Raw genomic sequence first — 20,240 nt, 5'->3', positions numbered from 1 at the left:
TTTTTCTTGGCACAAACCACTTATGACGTATATTTCACTCACTAAAACTATCACCGTAGTCATTAATCACGAGTGGTTTTGAAATAAGTACCTTCCGAATGGACGATCTGAGAATTCCGAAAACATTAATCATCGTATAATTGAGATGACTATTTCTTTACGATGGAAATTAATTTGATGGAGTATCAATTCGATCGCGCAACAAAATTCTAAGCATATGGACAAGTATGATCACATATTAACAACACAGATCATTAACATACAATGTAAAACCGCTCAATCGATCGAACCAATGCAGCTAATGCCAAAATATTCACCAGCGAGATATTACTTTGATTCCATAATGAAATAGAATCATTTCTCTCATGCCGCCATCTGTATTCTGAGTGAGAGCGAAAGAGATATCAGATATTCGTATAATTTCTCCTCACATATATGTACAGAACACGCGTATCTCTCTATCTCTCGTCTCCTACGTAAAACTTTCAACCGTTGGGACTTGAAACGCAACAGAAAACGGATGTCTGATTTTCAACAATTTTGCCGAGAGAAAGCAATAAATGACGGCGGCCATCCTTTTCAGATTTAGTAGACGGAACACATCTAGAGAAATTCCATCAATCAAGAGTGATGTATCATCTAATATTCCGTTTAAAGCACCCAAGTCACAGGTGAGAGATTTTCCGGCGTTGAACCTCGCCTAAGCTCTCTCTCTCTCTGGCTCTGAAAAGTTTTCGGAATCATTTCACGGCGTTTCTCGTCTCGAGGGGGAAATGAGATGGACGACTGATGCTCATGCTACGAGGCCAACAAACTATCACAAAGTTTCTCGAGCTGCTGTAGTAGAATTTAAAGGGAAGCGAAATACTATATTTCAGCATTTACGTCGTGCTTTTCTGATGATCCGTGCTGATGTTCGACGTGTGACTAAAATTAATGGGGTGCGATGCTGTCACTCGGAGAATTTGAGCTAAAAAAAAGAGAACGAATATATATTTTTATTTAGAATTTCTTATCTATGTATATGGTAGTATATAAAAGTTTTCCTTAAAATGACGGGCGTTTTATAAAAAGCGATATTATAGGAAAACACTTTTTGATGAAAACATCATTGTGGCAGCAGGTGTATGTTGGACCGGCCATAAAATTCATTTAGGGGAAGCTTTCCTAATGTTAGTACGTACCAACAATTGTCACCTGGACAGTAAACGGAAAAATAGTATAAAATTCTCCGTCAGCTGAAATTGCATGTCGGAATCGTAGCAGGAATGAAGCAACAGTTTCTGTTGAGAAGTCTCCTACCTTTTAACATGGTGAAAAAAATTCTTATGTTGAAATATTTTTAAAAATGTTAATTATCCATTGATTTATTTCAGATTTCTACCACATATATTTGATTGTGTATGTTATCCTATACCAGTAAAAAAAATTACATATCTTGAATACTTAATTTTTTTACAAATTTTCAAAAAAAAAAAAAAACGCATTAAAAACACCTTGCGCCGCGCATGATAAAATTACATGAAATGAATGTAATTGAATAAAAAGGTATTCAAAATATAAAGAAAATTGTTCAGTCCATAAAATGATAACAAAGATTGAGATTTTATCGACTCAATCTTATTCAAAATTAAATTTTAAATTTTAACAATTTTTAAGAAATTTTTTTACAACCGCAGTGAGTGTTTATGAATGGATCTCACATATTTTTCGACATTTAATGAACTGAACATTTAATCCTTTATTTTGGATTAATTTGTATTCAGTTTTATTGAGATGTCGTGTTATTTTATCATGCACGCAAGCCGTTTTAATTTTTTGAAAATTTGTAAAAAATTAAGCATTCGAGATATGTAAAATTTTGTATTGGCATTGCATACGCAATCACATGTGCTAAAAATTTGAAATAAATTAATGGATAAATAACATTTTTAATAGCATTTATACATAAGAAAGTTTTTTTACCATGTTAAAAGATAGGAAACCACTTGAGTGGATACTACTTACCGCACACATCAACTCCGGTCATATCGCCATACAAAAATTTACTACCGTTCAAATTGAGGTGGAAATGATGGTGCCATCTATCGGTGGTCGCCTCAGGTTTGGCAGGGAAAAGAACTTGTTAGTTATGCTCTTCCCGGGATCGGACCTGACCGTAGCGTTAATGGTGGTGGACGAGCATCTTACCACTGCACCACTCGGTCGCATCTCTGTTAAGTGGCTATTGAAACTGTTACCCATTAAGAAATGATTATTTGATAAAATTCTCAAAGAAAGAAATCTTGATTTAAATGTGTTGTGAATATGGTAGCCTCTCTGTTCCTTCCATAGTTCATGGAGATTTAGAAATTTCTTACGTTTTTGTTAACGCGGGAACCATCACGATTGCGAAACAGTTTCATAGAACTTAAATGAACATGAATATTTGTTCGGGTACGTATTATAAATGATTTTTGACCTATGAATGATTAACACCTATGAATGATTTTTGAGCTTTTGATACCATGCATGTGTGTGTAACAAAAAAAACGTTCTTACGGAAAACCAAATGCAAACTATGGTTGAGGGCAATAGGGTCAACCTTTTCTTGCCTTCTGGCAATATCAAGACCACAAATCCTAATGCCCAACGTAAAACTATTTACCCACTTTAATCATTGCTCTCACATTAATATGCCAGATTTCCCGCATATAAGGGACTTTCCCAACTTTAGGAAGAGCTCTCCCTCTGTCACGGAAAAATTTGATGATTATAAAAGATTTGAGCTATTTGTTTTGTGAAAATTGTTTCTTAGAACTCGTATAGCTTCGCTTCTTGTATCATCAGATATTATGCCAAATCTGGAATATTTTTGCGGAAAATTTCGCGTTTCACACTTGGTTCCATGACATGCTGCAGTTTGGTCATGAGTGGTTTGAAACAATGATGCGGTTATCAAAGTGTTGCTTCAAGAAATCAAAAACATCAGTAAGGTCATGAATCATCTTGCATTATTCAGTATGTTCGTGCATATTCGTTTAAGACATTAGGAGAGCCATTTGTCGGTAGGATTTTGTATTAACAATATGACAGCCACCCAAACCAATTTTGTGGCCTATCTCACATATCTGCGCCCATAATTACTTTTTAGCAGTTAGCGTTATCTTTATACCACTTTCAGAAAGCAGTTCATTGCAGGGCATCATGTCTATGTTCATGTCTATTCGATATTTTCCGTATGAGACTCATTGAATTTATTGGTTAAAAGTCTACCTTGTGATGGAACAGGTCAAAATAAAGTTCTCATAGAAACTGTATCAAGTTATGTAAACATTCTTTATAGTAATGCATAAGAATAAAGGGAATATACATGTTTAAAACAACGGCTGTCTACGATAGTGACGGGTAATTTTTTGCGTGCTTCTCAGGGAAACATTTAAAAGCCATGTTTTTTTTTGTCTTGTGTGGACAACATCAACCACCAACAACAATAACATCTATAACAACAACATCAAATGCGAATAAGGGTCATACAAAGATATGTAAAATTAGCGAACACACACAACACACACACACATATATATATATATATAATCATTCTCTGGTATTATCAGCGGGAGGTTTAGGTAAAATAGCCACGGTTATCCAAAGTTTTCTTCTTGTTATGCCATTTGCATGTCAGGATGCGGGTATAAGTTCGCCGAAAGTTGGCGTTGCACAGCGCGTAGCAGAATGGGTTGACGGTGCTGTTGATGTAACATAGATAGTAAGCGAAATTCCAGAGTCCCGCACTGATGCAGTCGTCATCCTCACATCTCAAGAGGGTCTTGTAGAGGACTAGGACGTTGTACGGTGTCCACGTGACGATGAAAGCGAACAGAATAGCACTCAAAGTCTTAGCAGCTTTCATATCCTGTTTACGTTCCTGTTGCTTGCGTTTCTTCTTTGGAGCTCTGTGTTTTGCTACTTGCTTGTGGACAAGTTTGGTGTTCAGTGGTAATCGGATAGCGTCCACTGAAGGGTCACTAGCTCGTAAGACGTTTCTTTTGCCAGTACCTTCCAAACCAGGACGACCTTCCTCTGCATCGGCATCATCCAAAGCCTCTATTGTATCTGCGTCAAATTCAGTTGTTTCATCGCCCATGATCATCTTGATAGAAGCTTGTGATTCGCCTTCTTCATTCAATGGTGAGGATTTCTGGGGAAGTCGAATGAGGATGGTATAAACGGAATCAGATAGAGATACAGAACTTGATGCAGGGGGTTGTGATGGTGATTGCGTCTGGGGAGCAGGGTTTGATTTCGTAGCTACGGTTGCTTGGGGAGCACATGGTAAAGCTTTCGGTGGTATCATGGCCTTTGTGTCAGTAGAGCTTGCCTCTTTTCTTTTCGGCCCGTTTCTCTCCGTCATTGGAATAGATTCTTTCTGTGATGTTGATGGAAGGTTTCCGGTTTGATGTAGATGATCAACACGGAAACTTACCGAAGTCGTGAGTGAATACTGCTGTGTTTCCAATGAAGCTGGGGTGCTAGCTGGTGATCCATTGCTAGTGCTATCTTCTTCTCCAGCAGGAGCATCTTTATCCAAATGGCACCAACTTCGAATCACTTCAGTAAATTTTGTTCTCTTATGGGTTTTCCGTTTCGGCAAATATTTAGATGTTTCCACGCATAGAGAAGTTGGTACGTATGTTGTTTCCAATGTTTCGTCGACTGCACAAGAATCCGTTCTGACCCTTTTGCTTTCTTGTGCTTTTCTAGCTACTTCCTCTGCGTCAGGTGGGTCTTCACTAGATGTTGATTTCCGGCTGTCTTCTTTCTTTCCAGCTTGCAAATGAGTCAGATCTTTCTGTCTTTGCTTAGTTTCTCTCCAGATCCTCCAGTACAGAATGCACATCACTGTGACCGGAACATAGAATGCAGCTAGAGCAGTTCCAAACGTAACATATGAATTGGTTTCAAGAAACTGAATGTAGCACATGTACTTCCTGACAGTTCTTTTACCTTCTATGTATGGCCATGCGTAAATCCAAGGTGGCCATAACATGAGAGATATCACCCATGCTGATGCAATCATGCAAGCAGCTCGTCGGGTGGTTCTCAATGCACGGTATGTCAGTGGCCTCGTTACCGAGAAGTACCTATCAAAACTTATGATTAGCAAGTTCAGCACTGAAGCATTGCTGTTCAGGTAATCCAAAGCCAGCCAGGAGTCACAAACGAAATCACCAAGAGGCCAACCTATCAGTATGTACATCGTGAACAAGGGCATGGATATCAAACCGATGGAGAAATCAGCTACTGCTAGACTCAACAGAAAGTAATTGCTGATTGTCTGCAGTTGCTTGTCCATCTTGAATGAAATCATAACCATTATATTACCCACGACGGTTACGATGCTCAACATTCCAGCCACAACGGCAATGAGTATCATCTCAAAAATCGAATACGGCAACTCGGGCGCGACATCCGCTTCAGTTGCGTTGGGCACTGCCGTACTGTACCAAGTAGTTTGAAACTGCGATACATTATATTCATAAGAAGATGTTGGAAAACCAATAGGGGATGAGGATGTGGTAGAAAGAATGCTAGCTCTCAGGGCAGACATCTTTGGCGTTTACTTGATTGATAAAACTGAATCAAGCGGCAATGGATTAGAATTTGACAAATGTTTTTCCCATCTGTACTTGACAATCGTTTGAATTCTTTGACTTTCCTTGAAGGGAAATCGGACTGGATTTGGGAAGGACTGCATCTGTAAGAACACAAAAGAAACAAACATTATAGCTCTACATGTGGGATATAATGCGATACGCACAAAATTAAGAACACTTTCTTGAAATAAATATTCAAAATTATGAGTCAAAACTAAAAACTAACAATTTTCAATTGATTCATAGCATCCATCTCTTATTGTTTAAGGTGACTACCTGCTTTCAAATGAAGAATTACATCTGAATTTTTGAATTTTTTTGTTATTTGATTGCTTGAGAGTGCAGTTATTCTAGGGGACCAAAACCGTTTCATTTTTATCTCTGCAATAACTAGAAGCGAAGACAATTTACTGCCAATTGAATAAAACGAATTAAATGATTTTGCTTCGAAAATGAAATTTTGAATGCATTTTTGCACGATTTGTGTTTTTTGCTTTTCATTTCCCGAAAAACTTCATTTATCAAGCTTTTTTTTTCAAAATATCTGTATGAAACTTCCCGATTGCATTTTAAACATCTTTGGCTGAGCAATGAACTAAAAACTAAGAGATATGTTTGGAATTTTCTGATTTACGTTGTTTTGATTCGAGAGTATCAAGTATTTTTAACGAAAATTTTGTATTTTTTCACGTATACAATCATATCACAAAAAGTTTTCATAGTATTCTGAAATTTTAGTTCATTGCACAGAACAATGTCATAGCAATAATCTGTGGGAAGAACACGGTGATACAATAGTTTTTAGTGTATGATGTCTAGCAGAAGTACTGAAAATATATTGGGCAATTTGTTTGTTGTGGCTTCTGGTTTTGTATTTTTATTTGTATAAAATATGCTATTTTAATGTATAAAATTGGCAATCTTTTTTTTTGCCAAGATATTCATGAAATAACATTTGTTTTCTTAATCTTAAACCATATCTAAACCAAAAACACATTCGTTTTTTTTAAAAATGACCTTTTTAAAAAGAAAAAAAAAGTACTTCGAACGTAAGCAGTCACTTTTACTTAAAACCCTCAAAAATTCAAGAATTTTTGTACAGTTTTGAAGTATTTTTGGACGTTAATTAGTTGGAAATTTAATGTCACGTCTATTTCTTTTTCCATAACTAAACTCAAAAAACTCTAAACATCGATGAATTCTATTCTTTGGCTAAAAGCTGATCGGAAAAAAGTTTATTCCTTGAAATATCTACAAAAAAGTATATATTCCTCGGCTTTAGTTCGATTCTTATATAACGATTGCAAACCATAACGCCAGGGGATACCCTTAACACTTGAAGCCACTGTGAAGACAAAAATGACATGTACCCGCCAGAAGACTGTCTAGTACAGAGACAAATTGGTTACAGGTATATCTGTGACCATGAAGCTGACGCACGACAAAGCAAACATATCAGATTCCGGTGTCTTTATTGAATGACAATAGTCTTAGAACGGATGTGTGTGTGAGAGTAGGATTTCCTTTTATATATTTTGTTTTATCATTCCCATGTCTCTCTTCCATACTATCTATTCCCGCGTCTTGTTTGTTGGGGAAAACAAAAAGGAAGCTCCCTTTTTCCAGGCTATCAACGAAGTAGATGTGGAAGCGTATCTTCCTGCATTGAGTTTGATATTTGCTTGACAAGGACGATGCATTTTTGCGTAAGAGTGATTCATTGTTTCAGTACTGCAACCGGCATACTGATGCGATTCAGGAAGACGCCAGAAAAAAAGAAAGTAGAAATCTATAAAAGGAAGAACTGAAGCAAAGCATGTTAGGATACCTCAACCCTACGCCTCATACGCACCCTTCCTCGCAGTTTGGCACGTCTTCCGCAATCGAGGGACTCATAATTCGCAATTGTCTAGCCCTGTCAATTTATCAGGATGGAGCGAGCTCGCGGCTGAATGAATGGATGTCTTTACAATTGGAGCACTAAAACATTCCGGGTGTATATATATATATATATATTCGTATGTATTTGAAGGAACGAGGAATCTATTTCCCTTGTTTTTCCTCCCGAATACCACTTTAACATTGAGCTTCATCCATTCTCGGTATGCATTTCAAAGGAACGCTTTGTTTGACAAAAATGATAACAAACCGCGTAAAAATATGGAGATTATTTGAAGATCACGGGATATTTTACTATATAGTCACAACAACTTCTTAAATTCAATTACAGAATTCTTTGCCGTATAATATATTTCATTTTAAAATCGGTATGGTATGCAAAAATTTATGATAATGTAAAGATCTTCAAGTATAAATACAGTATACACCGCTTAGTATGATCACATCGGGGCTCGTAGTTTCTGACAACAATGACCAATTGATAATTCTGCTCGAAAAACAATCCCGATTATAAGTACGATTAACCATATGTCCCGTTTGGTTGAACAAGATGCATGCAAACACACGAGGAACAACTGTATTTTTCCCACAAAAAAAAAACACCTTTCAAAATGTTAAATAGTGTGTTTTTTTTTCAATTATTCTGAAACAGGATTTTTCCCCCTGAAGGCTAAAATCCTTTTTTTTTAATTCAGAAATCGTGAGAAATTAGAATGGAACTGTCTTATGTGTATTAGGAATTGTGATACTTTTTTCAATGTTTCCAAAGCATTTCGTACGTTCCGGCTAAGGAACTGTGAATGAAAAGAACTGATTAAGAACTGAAGAAAAGGACTTTTTTTTACCTTACACATGCCTCACTATAATCAAAGCCATTGCAAAAACCGCGCTACACGTACATAGATCATAGCGGATATTACGGCCCGATTGTGAACCGAGAACGGGAATTTTTATCAACAAGGGAGCCTTCTAACCACATACATAGTGTTGCAGATTGGTGACGATAACTTATAAGGGATGAGTCTGGTTCAACTTCAGCTTCCACATATGCAAAAAGAAAAACAAATTTCGGCGAAAAATTGATAACATAAACAGAAGTCCTAATAACTACACGAACCATGTATGAATGCTGACTGTTATAAAGCCAGCGAGTGGCCCTCAAAAGATTACCAAGATCATTCAAATGTGGCCCACTACAAGTTACTTAATCATTTTCAAAAGGTTGAGCAACCCTCTCTGTTGTAGATGAATGCAGACAGAAGAGGTGATAATCTGTCAGTGTAAGGTCCAAGCAACCACAGACCTTGCGCCAACAGATTGTTATCTCTTCTAGTCCATGGACAACCATCTTCATGGTAAATCCTTCGCAAACGACGCAGACTTTCTGCAGAACCCACGCAGACATCTTTGCGCCCAAAACTTCCGGTATTTCACCACTAAGTATTGTGCAGCTGGAGGCAAGTGTGTGTTTTTGTACACCTTTTTTTGTTTCTTTCGATCAAAAGCGGTAACATTTTTTGGGGGTTAACAAAGAATTCACAAATATGATAAGCTATCTCAAAAATTGTATTGATTAATCAAGTTATGAAATACAAAGTGGGACCAGTAAGTAGGTTGACTCACCCCTCCTTTCGAAAATGTTAACAGCCCGACGCGCTGCCACATGAGAATTCTTCCCCATGTGTTACCTAACATCTGCGCTTGTTTTTCAATATTTCTCGGCAGGTGTTTGTTTATGCGGTAGCTGTAACGTATGAGTTTTTAGTGAATTACTAAATGGAGCAGAAAACCGATATGAAATTCTGATTCAAATTAGGTAAAACTGCAACGGATACCCACGATTTGCAGCGAAATGTATACGGAGACAAAGCTGTATTTCACGCAAGACAGTATTTCTGTTTTGTGGATCGTACTAGAAACACCAAGTCTAGTCTCCAGTAACGACTGAATGTAAAAATGCGACATCATTATTTGCTGTACCGCACAACTCCATTCACTGTTACTTTTGTTTGTTGCTTAGATGATGAGGAACAAACCTTGCACAAAGTGTGCATTTACCCAAACCCTTAGTCATAATGGTTCGAACGATTTCATGTGGAAGATTCAATTCTTCCTCCGATCTCGTAACAATGGCTACTAAACCACACATGCACCTCGTCCATATTCCTCTGTGGAACCTCTACCATTTGTCGCCGTTCTGCTCGTTACCGGTCTCCCACAACGATGCTTTGACGCTTTTATGGCCTTCACGGAAGCGTGTGAACCACTGAAATACTGTTTTGCGAGATACACCCTCATCTTCATACACTTTTCGCAGCAATTCGAGGGTATCCGTAGCAGTTTTACCGAATTTGACACAGAATTTCATACTGATTCTCTGCTTCGTTACGCAATGCACTAACAACTCTTACGTTACTGCTACAACACGAACCCACACCTGCCCAGAAATTTTGAAAAAACAAGTGCAGATGTTAGGTAACATAGGGCAGAAGGTAATACTCCTGTTGAAACTAGTCGGGCTATTCGCATTTTCGAAAGGAAGGTTGATTTACCCTACTTACCGGTCACACCTTGTATATTCGCGCTAAGAAACACGTATGATAACAAACATGGAGATGAAAGCATAACACACATGTATTAAAAGTGACTGCAACATCTTGCTATCATTTGGAGATCAGAGATCACTACCATGGATCAGATTATTTTGGCTTTGATGATTCATTATGTAAAAACCGCAAAGCCGAAATTAAATGTGCACGATGAATATTGAGCCCATGATCGAGAAAAAAAAAAAACAGAAATGATTTCAAGTATTTATTGCACTCTATTGATTGTATGAATAATGTTTAGTATCTCGGTGGTGATAACGGTAACAGACACACACACAGATTGGAACGGCAAAGAAAACAAGCTAAAAAGAAAGAAACTAGTCGTTAGAAGGTTTTCTATATCTCAAAAAGGGCGGGAAAATCTCGAATGTCTTCTTATTTATCCAATATATCTGGCTTACGGTCTGTTGGAAAAAATCAAAACCACGGTTTTTTCAGTGGCAAAGATACTGGATCGGATCAGATTCACCGAAGAGGAACTCGTCTTGCGTGTATGTTGCTCTCTTCCCCTTCGCTCTTAAAACGACAACTACAGCTACCGGAGAACAGGACCATATATAAGAGCCTTATAAAAAAAAAGGCTGTTTCGTGACGAGCCGGAGTCGGTACCAGCTGACGTCATGGCCATGACAGAACCGGTTAATTCCTATTAGCTACTCTGGTAATTCAAGGTCATGCTCTAGTTAAAAAGTATTAGAGCCGTGACGTCACGCACTTGATCGAGACCACGCCCACTGAGCCAAGGCGGCAAGGACAACTTCAAAGAGATGAGAAAGCCCTTACCATATATCCCTGATCGAAGAATCAATATCGTAACAGCCGGAATGACAAAAATTGCGCAAATGGAGAAGGAAGCATAACACACGCGTATTAAAAGTGACTGCAACATCTTGCTACCATTCAGAGATCAGAGATCACTACCATCGATCAGATTATTTTGGCTTCCTGATGGTTCATTACGTAGAAACCGCAAAGCCAAAATTCAATGTTCACGATGATTATCGAGTCCATGATTGAAAAAAAAAAAAGAAGAAAGGAATAAAATGGTTTCCAAGTGCTTATTGCACTCCAAAGATTGTATCAATAATGGTTAGTATCTCGGTGTTGATAACGGTAACACACACAAAATCTGAGATTGGAACGGCTAAGAAAACAAGTTAAAAACAAAGAAACTAGTCGTTAGGAGGTTTTCTATATCGCAACAAGGGCGGCAGAATCTCGATGTCGTATTATTTAGCCGATATATCTGGCTTACGGTCCGTTGGAAAAAATCAAAACCACGGGGTTTTCAACAGTGAGGGTTCAAGTGGCAACGATAGTGGATTGGATCAGATTCACCGAAGAGGGACTCGTCTTGCGTGTGAGTGTATGTCTCCCCCTCTATCTCTCTCTCTCTCTCTCGCTCTTGAAACGACAACTACAGCTATCGGAGAATCGATATCGTAACAGCCGGAACAATTGATTGCCGATCGGTCGAAGAAAACGATTTATTTAAACGTCCGTCTCTGGAGGAAAGAGAGAAAAGAAGTCGAAATTTCTCCCGAATTTGAGAAAAGTTTCTGAACTTACCATAACAATTTGGTTAAAACAAATAAAAAAACCATCGCGGAGGTCACGCGTATAAAAATTTTTGCAGGGTTTTTACTCGTAAGTATCAATATACGATCCTTTATATATTTTATTACCTATTACATATGTGGAATTGAAATATCAATTCTTATCTGAAATGAACACTAGTAAAACAAGTGTTCATTTCCATAACCCTTCAAATGTAATGCGTCTCTGAATAGAATTTGAAATGGTACCTTTTTTGTATTCCGACTGCATCGTAAAATCAATATCTTGGAATAAAATGAAATTCATTTTCTGAATGTAATTTATAAAATGTGTCCGAAAGGAATAAATATGGTTGTGATTCAAAAATATCGGAAAAATTGAGAAAATATAGAACTCTGTGATAATTTCGAGAATGAGATGTGTTTTTAGCCCAATTATATGAAGGAAAGACTCTTTTTCTGGATAATTATGCTATATTTAAATGTTTTTCCTTCCGGACTGGAAAGATGCCGTATGTACAGGGTGTCCTGTAAGTGCTAGCACAGAATTTATCTCATCAACTTTCCGTCGTAGAGGTATGTTCCCTGTTTAAAAAATGTTCAACAGGCGTTCAAAAATCAACCTTTACCAGTTTTGAGAGTGGAAATACAGTGTGTAGCAAAATAAAAAATTTAAAATTTTATACGCCCCCCATGCTCTAACTTTCAATTAGAAAGTTGTTGTCCAGTCTCTCCTGATGCCAACAAAAAAAATTCCATGTAACTAAGTGCAATATTCACAGCGATATTCGAATTCGGAAAAAGGAGGAAATTTGGGAAACCGTTAATGCTGGTAAAACAGTTTTTTCGCATTTAACGCTGTTATTTTTCAAATTTCCTCCGTTTTTTGAATTCAAATGCCCCAGTATATAGCACTAATATACACGGTTGGATAGTAAAATGTCGTCGAGGGATTTCCCGTACTACCCTTGTATATTAATAATCATATTTGTGTCATTATTTTGAAATTTTTTATTTCATTATGTGATTCCTATATAAAAAAACGCATTATATTATTTTCCCCAGTAATATTTGTATTTTGTTCTTTGTAGTTTTACCCTGTTTCAAGGTATGAGACCTAATGTTATATCTTGGAACCTTTTAGCCCGCTCTTCTATCCATATCACATGGTTATAGTAGAACATAAAGGTAATTTAAATATCAGATGTGTCATACAGTATACAGATACTAAAAAAGAATTTAGTGAAATTTTTACGGTAAAAACTAAACACGAAAAATAACGTTCCAATTTATAACAGTCTCCCTTATATTGTTAAAGTCGAGAAAAAAAAAGTGTATGTGTTACTTATTCCGAATGGGGAAGTCTGAAATGGAAATTATCGACGTCAAAATTGAGTCTCCGTGCAGGTTTATTGACTCAGGTGAAAAAGAGGAGGAAAAACTCAGTTTTTCTGAATTAAACAGTGAAAAACAGTGTTTGAAAAACCTCCAGAATTCCCCCCAACTCCCAGAAAAATAAGGAAACAACGTTCCGGAAGAGAAAAGGAAGTAGGAATAAGGAGCAGCTGGAGCGGAAATTCACTGAGAAAATTTTTTTTTTAAGATTGTTTTTTCCTCTCTCTTTTAAAAACTTCCTTTATTTTTTCGCTCTGTTTTCACCCAAAAAGAAAAGTGAAATATATTTCCCAAGCTTTGGGAATAATATACATATATATATATATCGAACAGTGTTGAAGAGCAGATATCAGTTGCTCCTAAACCTGCGTCCAGGATTTTTTTGCTCATTTTTTTTTTTTTTTTCCATCTCAAACTTTAAGATCTTAAAAATAGTTTTCGCATATCTAGTTCCAAAATCTTTTTTTTTTTTACTATTTGAACACCTTCCGAAATCCTGAGAAAATTCCCGGAAATTTTAATTTTTTTTTTTTTTCGGCCTCGTGACTCCTATATTCTCATCCGATTTGATCGTGGTTTTGTCGATTCCGCTATTTTTTAAATATTTTTGTTTCGTATACTATATAACTTACTTATATATTAAATAACAGAAGGAAAAGAAACCCCCCCCCCCCTCGATGTTATATAAGAAAGTGAAATTTCGTTTGGTTTTGATCCGCGGTTAGATTAAATTCTTTGATACTAAAGAATTCCGCGGAAATCCGTAGGGGGTTATGAGAAATATTTATATATTATTATTTTTTTTTGGGGGATTTTTTAGAGTCTTTTCTTCAGATGGTCATACAAGCGTGATGACTAGAAGAAATATTTTTTTGTTGTGCTGCTCAATGTGGACAAGTGAATTGTGACGCATTTCTGGGAATGAACGTGGTTTTTGTAACGCTATAAAATTTGCCAAATTTCGAGTCTAGTGAATCGGTTATAAATTTTCATTTTTATCTATTCTAACTGGAACTAATTTTGTTCTTAAATGAAGCTGTGGGAGTGTTAAAATTACACATAGGACTGATTTTGCTTTATTCTCAAGACTGTTTTTCGAAATCAAGGGTTCTCAAACTTATATACAAATATACAAATGCAACGCCACAACAGGCAAAATGCCCAACGAGGTGGCTGAGAAAAAGATGCCCATAAAAATATGGATGTCATATATTTCAAAAATACAGCAACCCAATTAAAAATGCAATTAATAGAAATTATAAACAATATATATACACGTGATAAAATATTATACAATGCCCATAAAGAATACTTACGGTTGTCTTATTCTAAGTATGGATAGCTTCTCGATTTACCCCAACATGTTTATCGTATTCCTTTTTAAACGTGTCAATTGTGTTACAATTTACTACCGCCGGGGGTAATCTATTTCATTTATTAACAGCCCTATTCCTGCGACACCCTAACCTTGCATTGTCCCTCACCAATCGATACCGGTGTCCCCTTGTAAAAGCAGTCGATTGGCGGTGAACTAAAAGTTCATGGTTCATCCTATTCATCCCATTGAAAATTTTGAATATTTCGATCATATCTCCTCGACACCTGCGTTCATCCAATGTAAACATATTCAAAAAATGAAGTCTCTCTTCATAACTCAAGCCCCGTGTGCCAATAAGGACACGCGTAGCTCTTCTCTGCACCCTTTCAAGCAAGTCTATGTCCCTCTGTAGGTATGGTCTCCAAAACCTTACAGCTTACTCCAGTCCAGGACAAACTAAGCCTCGAAAAAGCGGAAGAATGACTTTAGGAGAACGCGAAGAGACTTTTTTGAAAATGAGACCAAGCCTTCTATTCACGTTTTTGATCACCGCTGATCCGTTTATATGAATAAACGGAGTGTTTCCGCGCGGGAAATTCCCGGGAATTACTTTTTTTTTTTGCCCTGTGACTCCTATATGTATATTCCTATCCGATATAATCGTGGTTTTGTCGATTATGCTATTTTTTAATATTTTGTTGTGTACTATGTAACTTCTTTATATTAAATACGAGAAGGAAAAGAAACCCTCCAGGTCTTATATAGAAAGTAAAATTCCGTTTGGTTTTATCTGTTGGTTATATTAAATTCTTTGATACCGAAGAATTTCGAATGGAGAAACAAATCCGTAGGAGGTTACGAGAAATATTTATGTATTACTATTATCTATTTTTCATGGTTTTTTTAGAGCTTTTCTTCAGGTAGAGATGACTAGAACAAATATATTTGTTGCTGCTCAGTGTGGACGAGTGACTTAACCATAGAGGGTTAAGTCACTCGTAATAAAAGCGTATTGAATATTTTTTTACAAAACGGATGTGAAGTGGCGGTATTAACATTAGTTTTAATTGAAAGAATACATCAACACGGTAATATAAGTAATTGGAGTGAATTTTTTGATTATCAAAAATGGTTAATTATAAGGGTAAAATACAGTTTGCTTTGATTTTAATGTTATCTGTAAACAGATAAAATCTAGCTTGGCAAAGTTCAATAGATTTTACCTTGAATTTTGTTTCCGATTCCCTCAATTTGGTGAGATCTTATACGTCTCCAAACACGTAAAATTTCAGTGACTCTCAAACAAATGACACCATTGACGATTGAATTTTTTTATATAAAAAGGGATTTTACTAAATTTTACTTATATAGCCGTAGTTTGTATTTAAATTACACTAAAAGATGTACTTTCAAAAATACCGAAAAATTGAAAAAAAAATGTTGCAATAGGTTTTCCGACCATGTGTTTGCCTATTCAAATACACTCAGAACCACAGAGGGTTAATGCGTATTCCTTGGAATAGGCTTAGGATTCTTTTTCTAACGCTATAAAATTTTAAATTCCGTGAGTAGTAAATCAGTTATCAAAATTTTAATTTTTATCTACTCTAACTGAAACTAATTTTGTTCTTAAATGAAGCTGTGACAGTGTTAATACAAATAAAAATACACGGCCACAACAGGCAAAATGCCCAACGAGGTAGCTGAGAAAAAGATGCCCATAACAAATATGGTTGTCATATATTTCTAAAATACAGCAACCCAATTAAAAATGCAATTATAAAAACTAAAAACCATATATAAAATGATAAAATATTACGCAATGCCCATAAAAATATATTTATGGTAGCCTTATTTTCTAAGTATGGATAGTTTCTCGATTTACTCCGATATGTTTATCGTATTTCTTTTTAAACGTGTCAATTGTGTTAGAATTTACTACCCTCGGGGATAAGCTATTCCATTTATTAACAACTCTATTAGAGAAAAATTCCCTGCGACATCACAACCTAGCATTGTCAAAAAAAATTAAAGTTACATTCGTGTGCAAAATTAAGAGAATTAGCACATTATGTCGAATTTCTGAAAAACTAGGGGACAGATTCCAATGAAATTTGGTACGAATACAAAGTTATAACATAGAAAGAGATGTATCGTACAAAAGCCATAGTACGCACGCATATGATTGTCAGTAAAGCTCATCATTGCAGGAATGTCGAAAATCCGCGTTGCGAGATCGAACCGAAAATGAGTCTAATATGGGGTATGGTCCCCTCTCACAGTCAGATAGGTCGCACAGCCCGACGGCATACTGGGCACGAGGCAGTTGAGGAGTGCCTGTGGCAATTGGTCCCACTTCTGCAGCAACGCAGTTTTCGGTTCCGGGATGGCTCTCGGAGGGGGATGGCGAGATGCAATTGTCCTCCCAAGAGCGTCCCAGCACATGTTATATAGGGTTTAGGTCAGGAGATCTGGCTGGCCAATCCATATGCCGAATATCCTTACTTTCCAGATAATCGTTGACCAGGTGAGCCTGATGTGGACGAGCGTTGTCGTCCATGAACAAGAACCGAGGGCCAACTGCGCCCCTGAAAAGTCGAACATAGGGCTCTAAGATTTCCTCTCTATCACGGACCAAACGCTCTATCTGCAAAAGCATAGAGGGGTGTGCGACCGCCCAACATGATGCCTGCCGAGACCATGACACCCCCACCTCCATAGTGGTCCATTTCCCTGATGTGGGAGGGGTGGTATCGGGTACCAGGCTCTCTCCAGATGAGGGTATGTCGAGAATCAGTGTCCAGGCTGAATCTCGACTCATCTGTGAAGAGCGCGGTGCTCCACTGAAGTCTAGTCTGAGGCTGATGTCTGCACCATGCTAAACGCGCTCTCTTGTGTGCTGCAATGAGCGGGACGTAAACAGCGGGTCTTCTGTCATAAAGCCTTCTTTCATGAAGCCTTCGGGCAACAGTAAACCGTGAAACTCCAGTTCCAGTGGCAGCATGCAGCTCACGTGAGAGCTGTGAATGTTGTAGCAGTCCTGTGGCGCCGCGCTGAAAGTGCCAAATAACGATCCTCATTGGTCATCGTGGGTCTTCGACGACCTTGTCGAGGTCTTCTCGATATGGATCCAGCGCCTTGAAACTGTTTCCACAAATTTCAGACGATACTGGGCGTAACATCGAGCTCTGCAGCCACCTGCACTTGTGATTGCCCTGCCTCCAATCTTCCGTTCTCATTCTCCATCTAAATTCTATTATCCATACGTTGTGTCCAACACATTTTACCTGATAGCTTATAAAATTTACCACAAATTCTTGCGAGAAACACAGCGAATGTCGCCGAGGAGTACGAGCACACGAATCGGGGAAAACACCTCGTGCCCTTATCATCCCCTCCGTGGTCACAGCTCCGCCCACACGCACGTGTATTCTTACGTATTCGACACTGAATATTTGCATACTTCTTCGGGGTGGCATTATATATATTAGTACTTTTGGTTCAGTACTTTTTTTGAAAATAGACACAATGTGCAAATTGGTATTGCGTAGCGCTGCAGGTGTGGATCCGGCTTTCACAATCAGGACATCACAAAATCACCTGAGACCAAATAGCTAGGCATCAAATTGAATCGAAGACGCGAATTCAAAACATGCAACAAAATCGTAATCAAAATTTCCAGATCTTCTTCGAGAAACTCTTAAGATTTCGACATCTCTGGTTATACATAGAATCACCTTAGATGTTCCCCCCCACTGGGGCCCCTCAAATTTTTTCAGGTCACTGATTTTCTCAAAAATTGAGGATATCATCTTATCATCAAGGTTTCAGACCAGAATCACTCCAAAGAGAATAAGAAGAGAAATCTTACCAACACCTGAGAGAGAGAGGTTTCAAATTTTGTCTCTGGTCAAGCTCTCAAAAACGTGGTGCCCAAAAACATTCAAAAACAATATAATTTCAAGAATTGTATACAAATTGTTTGAAAACAATTTCAAACAATTTGACAATTGTTTGAAAAATGGCTCGGGGATCCATGATGTTCTTGTCAGCCACCTCGTTGGGCAATTTGCCTGTTGTGGCGTTGTATTTGTATTTGTATTTGTATATAAACATACTTTTTATATTTTGTAAATCCGTAAGAGCATGAGTATTATAAATCTGCATAGATGTGACCATGTTCCTTCATTACCGCAAAACTTTTGAAACTACGAATATGCTTTTCTTCTTCTTCTTCGAGTTTATTATTGAGTCTTAGTAACTATTTTTGAAACTGAATTTGCCCATATAATAACACAAGAATATTTTCAACAATTTTAAATTAACGAGGTTCATTAGAGGGGGCTTATAAACGATTCTTATGTGCATTCTTTCATCGAAAGCAAACATTTTTGATGTTCGTAAACCCGCAGGGTTGGAACAAAAATGAATTTTTATGTAAACAGTGACACCCTTTCTCCTGCCGGTATATACAGGGCGCATAGCTAAAAGCTGGCATCGCAATTTACTGGCGAACCGTTGATCCTAGAGGCATACTTCCAATTAAAAAAGTATCCAAATAACAGGCGGACCTCAGATACATCATTGATATTTGAAGGGGTTGTATATTTATTGAAGTAAAAAACATAACTTTTTTTATATGGACACACTGTAGTCGAAAACCCAATTAAAATGTTGTTGCCCTGTTTCTCCTAAGACAAAAAAAAATGATTTAACGTTTTCAAGTGCATTCGCTTAGATTTTTGAATTCAAAAGTCCAAGAAAATTTGTGAAAAACATATAAATCAATGGAAAATGCCTTTTTTCCCCCGTTTTTCGCTTCTTCCTCGATGCCCAATCGATGCCCTTTTGCCCAATTTTGTATTCGCAAATTATTCTTTTCAAATATATCATTCCGGTACACTCAAGTACCATTTCCAATATGTTCCGGTGACGATGAGCATGGTGACCAGAAACAATATGACAAAACCGGAATACAGAGCTAATTCCCACCGAATATCGATAATTTTCAGGGCAGATGTTGTCTATTTAGACCAGATATGAGGTCGAATTGTATTAGACTTTCAATATTCTATTGGCACAACTCAAAAGTCATCGGGAACAGGTACATCTGACCAGTCATTAATCCTCCTAACGATGCAAATTGGTGATTTCTCTTGGCTCAAAAAAATGACGAAGACCCCCTAACCTTAGATAGGTCCAAGACCCCCTTACCTTTATTTATCACACATCCTGTCGGAGGATGACATAAATAATACCTTTTTTTGACATAACGAAACAGACGGGGCTTTCGTGTCAAAACACCATTCCCGCACGTCAACTGCTGATGTTTTTACACAAAATATTCAGACGAATATTTCAAAAGATTCTACAATTCATAAACCAAAACGTCCATGTCTTATCTGATAATCATTAAATCACTACAGCCTCTTATTTACAATTCCGTTCACGACACTCAATTCAAATTGGATCATTTATTCATTTTATTACTATTAAAGGCGCTGAGCAAAAACGGCATGAGTTGAAGGGGATCGGTGCACGCAAATTTTCCGAAAACACTATTTCGAATTTTTCAATTTTCAACTACTATAAAATTTTCTGCGTCTAACTGTGTTCACGATTTTGTTCCAGAAATATTTTAAAATATTTTAATATAAACTGCTGGCAGGCATGATACTGTATATGCTAATATTTTCCACTAAAAATGCTCTTTTCCTCAAAACTAAGTTTTTTCGTAGATAAGGAACATTTTTTCGAATACCACTCATTCAAATGTCCCGAAACTTTATGTGTCTCTCAACACTACGATATTACAGACTTTAACGAG

General features: G+C 37.2%; 1 protein-coding gene across 4 annotated transcripts in view; it reads right to left on the bottom strand.

Moving 5' to 3' along the window:
* Positions 1 to 3,299: 3,299 nt before the first annotated feature.
* The window catches only part of mAChR-A (muscarinic Acetylcholine Receptor, A-type), a 141,925-nt gene continuing 124,984 nt past the window's right edge, over positions 3,300 to 20,240 (bottom strand). For all 4 annotated transcript variants that reach the window (XM_089246900.1, XM_089246901.1, XM_089246899.1 and 1 more), the window contains one exon: positions 3,300 to 5,737. In XM_089246900.1, coding sequence (XP_089103026.1) covers positions 3,605 to 5,590 — 1,986 coding nt within the window. In that variant the 5' untranslated portion in view covers positions 5,591 to 5,737 and the 3' untranslated portion in view covers positions 3,300 to 3,604. The remainder of the gene's footprint in view (positions 5,738 to 20,240) is intronic.

Source organism: Pholcus phalangioides, unplaced genomic scaffold (genome assembly GCF_987345545.1).
Source record: "Pholcus phalangioides strain wild (caught in Gottingen) unplaced genomic scaffold, Ppha-v1.0 ptg000017l_1, whole genome shotgun sequence".
Classification (NCBI taxonomy): domain Eukaryota; kingdom Metazoa; phylum Arthropoda; class Arachnida; order Araneae; family Pholcidae; genus Pholcus; species Pholcus phalangioides.
Note: the sequence above shows the minus strand (reverse complement) of the source record. Positions and strands in the feature narration are given on the sequence as shown.